We start from the raw sequence: 11,288 nt of genomic DNA on the forward strand, positions 1-11,288 counted from the left end.
TCTAACTCCATGCTACTTCACTACTTTATGCTAGCATCTTTGAATAACTTCACAATTGCATGGAAATAGTAATGCTTCTTTGTTCTCAAATCCCTGCTTAACAGCTGTCATATTCCTTTTGCAAACACCCAACGCATGTGACTGTGTTGTCACTGTCAACAGATATTTGAATTTGATCATCCGTCGGGTACATGTTTATCATCCGTCGGGTAGCTTTGTTGATCATCCGTCAGGTAGTTTTGTTGATCATCTGTCGGGTAGCTATTTGTCACTTGACTCCATTTCACTTATACAGAATTACAAGATATCTTATATTTACAATTAATCAACCTATTATACATATCCACTAGTAGTCAACATGACTCAAACACCCCTACAGAATCTACATAAAGTTGCTTGCAGAAATGTGCTACAATACTTATTATTACATAAGCTACTCACCCGGTGGATGTCAAATTGTCATCTGTCGGGACTATATTAAATCATCCGTTGGGACTATATTTGATCATCTGTCTAGTGCTACAAAATTCACTAGGTTAAATCTACTAAGGTGTTTTGTTTAAGTTATCATCAAGTTCACAACATATTCCTAACATTATTCATCTTGCAAAGAATCCTGTATTTCATGTTAGGACGAAACATATTCAGCAGAGATATCACTTTACAAGAGAGTTGATAGCAATGATTCTTGAAGTTTGACAACTTTATGATGAAGAATGGTTACACGAGGAGTGTTATAATCATTGTTGTTACTTTAAATAGTTTGATTCATCTTATATCATATTGTTGTTGTATATTGATGACATGTTAATAGCAGGATCAAATATGAGGAAAATCAACAGGCTAAAGAGACAGATGTCTGAGGAGTTTGAGATGAAGGATATGGGTGCAGCAAAACAGATACTTGGTATGAGCATCATAAGGGGTAGAGTTGAAGGTACTTTAAAATTATCTCAAGATAAGTATATTGAGAAATTATTGCAAAAAATCAGTGTCCAGGATGCGAAGACCAGAAGTACAACGTTGGTGAGTCACTTTAATCTCATGAAGAAGCAATCACCTAAAATGAATGAAGACAAGAAAGATATGGCCAAAGTTCTTTATGCGTTTGTAGTTGGAAGTTTGGTGTATGTTATGGTGTGTACAAGGCCAGACATTGCTCGTGCAGTGGGAATTGTTAGAAGATTTATATTTAATCCAGGAAGAGAGCATTGTGAAGCAGTCAAGTGGTTGCTATAATACTTGAAAGGCACATCCAAGGTTTCACTATATTTCAGTAAGAAAGATGTTATCTTGGAAGGGTTGTATGATGCAGATTTGGGTGGATGTTTGGATACAAGTAAAAGTACAACGAGTTATATTTTTACTTTGGGTGGAACAACAGTTAGTTGGATGTCTCGACTTCAAAATAATGTTGCTCTTTCAACCATAGAAGCAGAATATATGGCTAACTCTGAAGCTAACAAGGAGATGATTTGGTTGAAGAATTTTCTTGAGGAGTTGGGCAAGCAACAGGCAGACAATATCTTACTAATGTCGAGTTAAGGCTTCTTAGCAAGCCCAATAAGTGGTATCAGAGTTTCAAGTTATAACGGTACAGAACAATCTCAAACGGGTTCCCAGAAGGGACCTGGTAAGCGGAAGATTGGCTATCCCAGGATGGACTTAAGGGAAAGACATACGGGTCTTCCAGCATGGGCCTAGCGGTAAGCAGATGGCCAGATGGATTTCCAGTATTGGTTAGGGGAGCCATATCACGCAAATCCGACAGGTGTCGAGCCCGATGCGTGAAGTAGAAGATTGTTAGGATTTGTCTCACATCTTTTATGGGAGGGTCAGATTGTTAGTATATAGGCAACTAGTTAACCCCATTTGTATGAGGCCTTTGGGAGTTATGCAAAAATAAATATGTACGGGCTCGGTCCAAAGCGGACAATATCATACTAATGCGAGGGTTCAGGCCTGCTTAGCAAGTCTAGCATTAACCAAAACCAGCAGAAAAAACTTCAACCAAACTTCAACAAAATCAATTTTGTTTACCCACAAGAAATTCAACCAAATCGAAGAAAAAAACAACGATGATGATTAAAACTCAAAATCATCCAAGAAAAAGAAAAAAACAGATTTGAATAAAAAGCCGACGAGAAGAAATAATAATTATAACACATATTTTAAACCCAAGATGTGGAAGCCAACCTAATATAATTCATCATCAACCTATCCCGGATCGAAACATATCTCTTGATACCATGAAATAATATAGAGAGAAGAGAAAAAAGAGGATTTAATTATAAAACAACTTGTACTTGACTACAATAGAAGAGGTGCTTATATAGCAAATAACCAAACAATAATAAATAAAAACATCATAACAAGGAAGCTATTATAATAATGAAATTATCCAATAATAATATTATATATGTTAACAAGCATGTCTTTCCTTTTTAGCTTGCTCCTTGACATTTTCTCAATACTAATGGGCCGCCTTATGTGGCGGATAAGGAAAACCACTACAAAATCTAGAGTTTCAACTTAATGTCAAATGTCGAAGAACACATCATGCACCACTATCACAATCATAAAACTATCGCTCATATACATAAACAACCAACAACATGAATATACTGTCAACAACTGCTAAAATAACATCAATTCACGCAATTTAGGATATGCCCGTGCATTTACGAGATATAGAACTAATTTAGTTATTAATGGATTTAACTGGAATCGGACGGTGATATACCGAGCATGAAGTATAAGTTCAGAAGCGGAATTTTTCAGAGCTCTGTATTGTAAGTGGTGTTTCGGTGTGAGTACATGTACATGATGTTGGGATTTAATCTTAAATTTATTTATTATGTAATTGTTTATTTATTTGTGTATTTTTTTATTGATTTGGTGTTGAATAAATCAGTTGTAACAAAGTGTTTTTGTTAACAGCAAGACTAGGTTAGTGACATTTTATTAGGATAGCGTTCAGTAGTAGAGATATAATAGGAAGTAGTTCCTTATTTTTTAGGTGCCATCTCTGTAGCTTTAGGTGTGTAAATTCAAGCAATGTAACGTTCATGTAAAACACTTTGAATATTATTCTTCTCTTTCGGTTGTAATATACATATTAGTTATTCTAAGTAGTACTCAGATGTAAACACATGCTTAAGTTTTTTATCTATATTTTTCTTTCATTACACATGCATATGTGATACATGATCTAGTTTAGTCTCTACACTTGGTATCCGAGCCTATGGTCCTGAATGATGGCTATGCTCTGGTTGAATATGAAAACCCATGTACTTATCGTTAGTTATGGGAGCGGTCCTTTTGCTGGACGCATAAGTACATATGGTACTCATTCTTCCTCTCGATATGATAATTTGAGTTATCAAATTAAGCTTTGGTGTGCTTGAGGTATCTCAAGTTATGATGCAGGTTCAGGTGGTTCTCTAGTAGTGGTGCAGCTCTGTACACGAGTCAATCTCCAAGTGTTTCCAGATGGGCAAATAGGAGATATGGTGGACCTGATGAATCTTATGGGAATCAAGCTGCATATGTTACAGTTGAAGATTGGCTTAGGAGTAAGTATAGGAGTAAGCAATTTCTCTGCCGGTGGAGAGCTAAAACCTTGTGGTGGTGGATTCATGAAAGATAACTATGATGATGCACATGAAAATTCAGGATATGGATATGGAGATTATGGGTAAAAAAGTATCTGTCATATGGGCAAATGCGACGTGCCAAATGAGCAAATTAGAAATGCCAGATGGGCAATACAACGTGCCATATGGGCAAATACGAAATGTCATACGGACAAAGAAGCAATGTGTGAGACGGGAAAACAAATGGCCAGACGGGCTAGGTATTAAAGCCAGACGGGCTATGTTAGAGTGCCAAACGGGTAGAGAAGTTAAAAGCCAAAAGGGCTAAGTTGGAAGCCAAATGGGATGAAAGCCAGACGGACTAAGTTGATAACCAAACGGGTTCATGACAAATTTAAAATTAAGGGGCTGATTGTTGGGGTTTTAATCTTAAATTTATTTTTTAGGTAATTGTTTATTTATTTGTGTATTTTTTTATTGATTTGGTGTTGAATAAATCAGTTGTAACAAAGTGTTTTTGTTAACCGCAAGACTAGGTCAGTGACATTTTATTAGGATAGCGTTCAGTAGTGGAGATACAATGGAAAGTGTTTAAATTCAAGCAATGTAACGTTCATGGAAAACACTTTGAATATTATTCTTCTCTTTCGGTTGTAATATACATATTAGTTGTTCTAAGTAGTACTAACAAATGTAAACACATGCTTAAATTTTTTATCTATATTTGTCTTTCAGTACACATGTATATGTGATCCATGATCTAGTTTAGTCTCTGCACTTGACACTTTACTCTTTTATCTAGCACAGCCCACCGGGATACCAAATTTCGGTAGTTCCCCAATATTTAGGATACTGAATTTGAACATAAGTTAAATTTCTCCATATAAATTTGGTGTGAGCTAACTAAAATTCCATACAAACAAAGAAAAGTTCTAATTATTCCGCTAATTTACAACTATGATATGAAATTGACATCTGCAACACATAGGTGACTGCAGAAACAACTCAGTGTTGTTCTTTGATTCACATGCAAAATGTACACCATGCAAAATTTATATTGGAATGACTTAATTTTTGTTGAGAGAATACAAATGTACTTATGTAAGGTCTCTAAAGAGATAGGTTTGACGGCCAACCTTGAGAGGCAGCCCGAAATTCTGGTAAGCCCTGATCTCACCTCCCAGACCCGCTGTCACAATTACCAAGCCCCATGCTGTTGCTTGGACAGTTTGCGTGTGGCTATTCCCAACATCAAACCAAGACCAAGAAGAAGACCAAGATCCTAAACTGCTGCTAGAATTGGAGATAGCAGACGGGTCATCTCTCATTGAAGCTGAACTAAACGACTCGCCTATCCCCGACTCTGTACGAGAAATTTGGTCTTGATCCTCCTCTGGGCTACTTGTAACTTTTTCTGATTGAGTAACTTTTTCTGAATGATTATTTTTGTGTGGAAGGGGTGGTAGCTGTGCCTTACTATTAGGCCCTACTTCCTCTTTGGTTGGAGAAACATTGCCGGACTGGGATTGTGGTGTTGTACGTCTTGAGTGCCTTTTGGAATGTAATTCTACAATTGGAGGCTCATTTTTTATACTACCAGGCCATGGAATTGCGACCGAAACTTCCTTGCTGTTGAAATGTTCATGAGATGGGATGCTTATTATAGTTTTGCTTTTACCATTTCCTGCATTTCGAGACTCTTCACGCTTCCAGACATACACTTGAGAATCTTCGCTTGCACTTATGACATATTTTCCATCTGGACTGAAAGAAGATGCAATTTGACTGCTAGTGTTTCGGAATCCTGTCAGATTAAATATCAGCATTTCACTAGTTTTGTGATTAACGAACTGAATACTTGTCCAACACCTCAGACCTAGAGAATACCTCTAAATTTGTGAGTAATATCTGATCCATCGAATATTCTAATCCGTGAGTCAGCAGAAGTGATGAGCAGCTCAGAAGGATTTGATGGGTTATACTGTAATGACAATTGGAATAGTTTAGTACTTATAAGGATGAACTTTACAATAGATCTTAGACGAGACAACGATATCAGAGAAAGTTAGAGGTTCACCTGAAAGCCTGTAATCTTTTTTGGCTGAGCTTTTTTCTTAGTTTGAATATTGATGTTCTCTTTCTGCTCTAGCTTAGAATCTAAATTACAAATGATTAGTCAGAAGATATATACCTGAATCTTAATACTGACTAATGTTTTTTAAACACAAAACTGAACTCAACATGGTTAACTACATGTTTGTTGAAAATAGCAAGAAGTAAGAGAAAGGAAAGGTATGGAGGGATCAGAATGATACCAGCTGTGCTATACAAGCGACAAGTTCCTTTGTGTGAACCGACTACAGCACTCTGAAAAACGACAGTGGAGTGTAAGAATTCGTGTTACATACTCTTTCTCAAGTACCAAATCATAATATCATAATCGTCAATGGATTATGAATCCAATGTTAACTTAATCATGAATTGTTTTCTTAATTGATTGAATAGAAAACTAAGGTTGTTAATGACTGCTTCTGGTACTTGTAAATTTATTAATGAGAACCATATTCCTGAATGTAGCTAAAGTAAGTGTTGTTTTACAGCTGATCTGAAATTTAGAAACTATACTAAAGGCTTTCAGTACAACTCAATTATACAACAGTGAAAGCATAATGGATACAGTTTTAGTGGTCAGATGGAAAATTAGCAGCTACCTGGCCATCAGGAGTATAACAAGCAGCTGTAACCATCTCATGCAGATCCATCCAGTCCACAACTTGCCGATTAGGTATGCTCCAAATTCGAATCTTTGCATCCAGTGAGCCACTGAGAAAGTAATCATCATCCACTGGATTGAATTGTATACATGTAACTGCCAATCCGATCATGCAGCATGAGATGTATATTTTATAGATAAGAATATAATGTATTAGTACTGTAGGATCAAAAACTGTAACCGTAAGCCATCTCACCGTAGTCATTGTGAGCAAACATCTTTAAACAATCTTTAGTTTCAATGTCCCACAGTCTAACTGTTTTGTCCATCGAAGATGAAAGAAGCAGCTGTACGTAATTTAAAATATGCATATTAAAAAAACGGGAAGGCATTTATAAAAGCTTCTTTGGCTATAGTTTTGCACTAGATAAAAATATTGTTATACTGATTCTTAATCGTGTTCTAGTTTTTGTATATACATCGTCTGGAATTCATGTTAGTAATCTGCTAACCTGAGACTTTGACCAAGAGAGATCCAAAACATCGTCCTGATGACCTGTGAAGGAACATATTGGTCGTTCTGAAAGTGCAAAAACAGTCTCTGGCACATTGACATAGTCAGGTATGGAGTTCCCCTTTTTTTTGCTTGAGTTCTTCCCTTTAGTTTTTTTCTCCGATGGCACAGCATTATTCTCTGCCAGAGGAGGGCGATCAGGAGAACTGCCTGCCATTGCCATTGGGTGTACTGGTGTGGAGCTGGCAGAATTCATATCATCAGGTGGCTTTGATGACACAACTTCACATTCTTGCACTTCCCAGACATGGATAACTCTATCTTCCCCTGCGCTGGCAAGGAAACACGCATCGTGGCTGAACTTGATAGTCCAAATAGATCCCTCGTGAGCCTGGATTTCTTGACACAAATGCAATCCCGTGTATTCTTTATACTGCTTTCCGTGCTGACGAACTTTAACCCACTGGGACGAGGAATTTTTGTTGGATTTCTGTTCGGGTTGAGATTGTTGCTGTGATTTTTCTCTCTCGCCTATAAATCCACTCACGCTATTTGCTACACCCATTATATTCTTAAATAGTGCAGCCCCTTTTTTCTTGCTGTTCCTAAAGCTCTTGGTGAAGGATGAGTCTGCTGCTGCAGCTGCAGCTGCAGCTGCTTTTTTGTCGTCGTCAGGATTTTTTGCTAAGCTTGTCCGATGCATCAACTCCTTAACAACTGGAGAATGTCCAACGGACTTCTCAAATTCTTCCAGTGTAAGCTGCTTTCCAGTGTGAAGATCGCTAACTTTATTCCACAATCCCTTGTCATTGTACTCCTTGACAATGAATTCAGTTCCAGTATCTAAATTCTTTATTAGGAAATATGATCCTAATTGGTCAGTGCTATTTACTGAGGATTTACTTGATTGAAATCGAATAGTGTTGGCAACCTGACATACACCCACATTTGGTCTCATAATCGCAGATGATGTCCGAGTAAGGCGCTGCTTTGAAACTTTCCCTAGTAACTCTTCTTTTCTTCTTCTAGTTAAAAATGAAAGTGATACTATTTCTCCATCTGAACGGGAACGAACAAGTACAATAGTTGCTGGGGGCAACGACTCCATAGTTGTTGTTGGCAACGACTCTATAGTTGATGGAGGCAATGACTCCGGATCATTTCCATTTGCATTTTTCTTCTCAGCCTCAGGCTTGGTCGTAGGCTCTTTCTTTGATTCTTTTGTCTTAGGTTTGTCATTACCTCCCTGCTTTTCAGTTTGAACTTTTTTCGAAACACCTCTACTGAACTTGGTGCTGGCAATGGCAAGAAGTTCTTTATTACTATTCAACCCCATACCTTGAAATAGACGTTTCCGTCTATCCTGAATGGACCCGGGTTCCGCCATCCATACATCGTAGTTTTCCAACACAGATGGAGGATTTGTTGATGACTTGAAGCTGCAGTTGCGTAAATCATTAAGTACTGCTGCAGAGGAGACAGCAGAGGCAAATGACATTCGACTGTCATCGAATTCTTCATCAGAAGAATCCAAGTCAAGAGGTACAGCTGATGAGATCCGATCGTAGGTTTCGAAGAAATGATCATCCTCGTCATCTCCTACACGGTCCCAGTTCATAGTCAATGTCCTTTTGTCCATTGTTGCACATTGGTGAAGAAAAAATTGGACAATTTTTCAAAATTGTGTTAGAGTTAAAATTCAAGTTTTTTTTTGTTCTGGAATGGCAGAAAAATATGATAGAGAGAAGTGGAAGGGAGAAAAAGAAGGGTATTGCAAATTTGTTTGGGTGGATGGAGAGAAAGTAATGTTGGTGTTAATTCTCCTCCTCAGCTTTTGCATATCTATAATTTATCTAGATGATATTATTAGTAATTTAGCTTTAAGTATTATAGTTCTATTAGTCTAAGCCTCCTAGTAATTTTTCTTTAGTATTTAGTAATTTGTCTTGTCAATTTTTTAGCATTTGTCATGCAAGCTACCTACACACTGAACATGGAATTTCAACAGGGTAAATGGTTATCTTTATCCAAAGGAGAATGCTAACTCATCAGATCCTATTCTATTGCAAGTTATGGGTAATGTGGAAAACTATCTTCCCTTGCTCATAATGTTGCATCAGTCGGTAAAGATAATGGTGAGAATGTTCTGCAATTCCCATCTGAAGTTGCAGTACCCAGGCTATTTCAGTGATACTGCAAGGAAGGTTTGTAGTTATCTGTAACCCTAATATGCAAGGATTCTGTCCTTTATATTGCATGCTTTCACTTCTCTGGGTGTTTGGTTCAACACTGAGATTTGCAGGATGTAGAAGCAGATTACTTGAATTTTTTTTTTAATATCTTATTTGTTTGGCACGTTTAGAAACATAACACTGGTAGATATTTAACAGAAAATGAAGTTACAGAACTAATTAAAGGCACAAAATTCAATATTTCTTTCACAATAAGTTTATGGATTTAAAAGGAGTCATTGTTTAAGGATGCCGAGAGTGCACTGCTAAATGATATATATTGAAACAAGGCATGGTGATGCTCTCTAATTCTGGCTTCATATGGACAAGGATCCCTGAAACCCACTGCAACATGATTTCTGGGATTAATGCAGGAAATTGCAGGCAAGGACACAGCTATTAAATTTATATCTGTACCAGTTACCAAAGTCAGTCGTGCAATTAGTACAACTTTTTTGCTACAATTTTGAGTTTTGACCACTACAAGAAATCCCGATTCTACTAATTGCACGACTGAAATGGGTAACTACGGGATCCTTTGTATGCGAGTCGAGTGATTTTCATCTTAAAAAAGTAAAGGTTTGGCCAGAATACACGAATATAAGAACACTGCAACCTTTGCTTGAAATCAGGAACTAGATATGTTTTACATGAATTCTAAACCTATATAGGAGTAGTTTATAATTTCTATTAACTTCTGTAGTACAGGCACCATTTGTGGACAACGCATGCAAGGCTCAATCTGGAGGGCAGATTTCCTCTAAATGTGGAGAGCATGTTCCCCTCTCTATCTGGACCAACGTGCTTACAATCTCGACGTGCACTGATTCACCAAATCTTGTTATGCTTTTGCACTAGTTGAAATCTGTTAGGTTTCATAATTTTGAATTTGGATAATGATCTGTGATCCCTACTATCTTTGTATACTTTAGTTGGTGACGGGTTAGGTTTTGCATATATATATACATGTGCCGAGACTTTGGAGAATATTTTGCTAATTTCTCCTTTGTTATCCTTTTTGTTCATTTTTTTTGTCAGCTGTAGAAAACTGTTTATCAAAATTTACAAAATGTCAGGTGTACTTTTATTTGCTAAATAAAAATGACATTAAACTAATAACATCAATTAAACTATTATTTCATATTTTTTTAATAACAATATCACGTCATTTTGCAACAATTTTTTTTATATTTTTTGTGACTTCAACACTACTCATCATAAATAAATAATTATTACAATTCTTAAGAAGGTAACAAATGAAAAAATATCAATAAATTTGCATGGAAAAATTGAAAATTGAAAGGGTTCATTGTATTTGGCATGGAATACTTCCTATGATAGGACCTTATTTTGGGGGGAGAGGGGATAGAAGAAGAAGGTAGGTGTCATTATAACAAAATTTCTTTATCCATAAACTCTTCCTATAACAGCCTGTCAGACAAGGGATGAATTTCATATCAGAAATCATCAATTATTTTACTATTTTCATCAATTACTTTACTATTTTCTTTTAGTAATTTTTTATTATTTTGCCATAACAAAAATATGAACCTGAAATTAAACACACGGCTACTGATTTTTTTGACAAACAAATTAATTTTATTAACTTAATAAATCACTCATCAATAGTTCAATACATTCTTGACTCGGATACATTCCTCCTATGGTAAACTTGTGTGTATGTGAATATGTCAGTCTGTCTAGCTAACTGTTGAGGTGTCATATTTGTATATAGCTTAAAAAAAATAATGAAAGTTTATTATGTAATGCTCAACTGGAATCAAATTATTTACATTTATCGGTAAGACTAAGTGTACAATAAAATTGTTTAATTAATAATAACATCTGCGTTTGTAGTCCAACGGTTAGGATAATTGCCTTCCAAGCAATAGACCCGGGTTCGACTCCCGGCAAACGCATTTCTTTTGCAACCACGGAGACTCCAAGCACCTAGCCACAAGTCAAGAAGAAACTAAGGGATTTTTTTTGTTCTAATTTTGCACCAGGGTCTATACCAAATTTCTTCTCATTTAAGCACATTCATTTCCTATCCAAACACAAGCCCTATAAATTCAAGCTTTAAACAAAATGTTTTTTTAAAAAAAAAATAAATAAATCTGTAGAGCCCAATTGAAACTTGATAATTGATATGTGTATTAACCAATAATCTCCTTAAACGAATATTATCTCCAGAAAATAAATAATCTTGACAAAGGAATATAATTCAATTCTTA

The 11,288-nt window shown here is 36.2% G+C and overlaps 1 protein-coding gene and 1 non-coding gene across 2 annotated transcripts; one reads left to right on the forward strand and one right to left on the reverse strand.

Moving 5' to 3' along the window:
- Positions 1 to 4,514: 4,514 nt before the first annotated feature.
- Positions 4,515 to 8,575, reverse strand: LOC141667681 (uncharacterized). Its single transcript, XM_074474265.1, has 7 exons — positions 6,822 to 8,575; positions 6,566 to 6,656; positions 6,308 to 6,465; positions 5,912 to 5,963; positions 5,674 to 5,753; positions 5,484 to 5,577; positions 4,515 to 5,400 (listed from the first exon to the last, which is right to left on the reverse strand). Exons 1-7 carry the CDS (start codon positions 8,460 to 8,462, stop codon positions 4,694 to 4,696), a joined length of 2,823 nt encoding a protein of 940 aa, XP_074330366.1. The 5' UTR covers positions 8,463 to 8,575; the 3' UTR covers positions 4,515 to 4,693.
- Positions 8,576 to 10,901: 2,326 nt separating this feature from the next.
- Positions 10,902 to 10,973, forward strand: TRNAG-UCC (transfer RNA glycine (anticodon UCC)). Its single transcript has one exon. It is a non-coding gene; the product is annotated as a tRNA-Gly (tRNA).
- Positions 10,974 to 11,288: the final 315 nt, after the last annotated feature.

This window comes from Apium graveolens, chromosome 6 (assembly GCF_009905375.1).
Source record: "Apium graveolens cultivar Ventura chromosome 6, ASM990537v1, whole genome shotgun sequence".
Lineage (NCBI taxonomy): Eukaryota > Viridiplantae > Streptophyta > Magnoliopsida > Apiales > Apiaceae > Apium > Apium graveolens.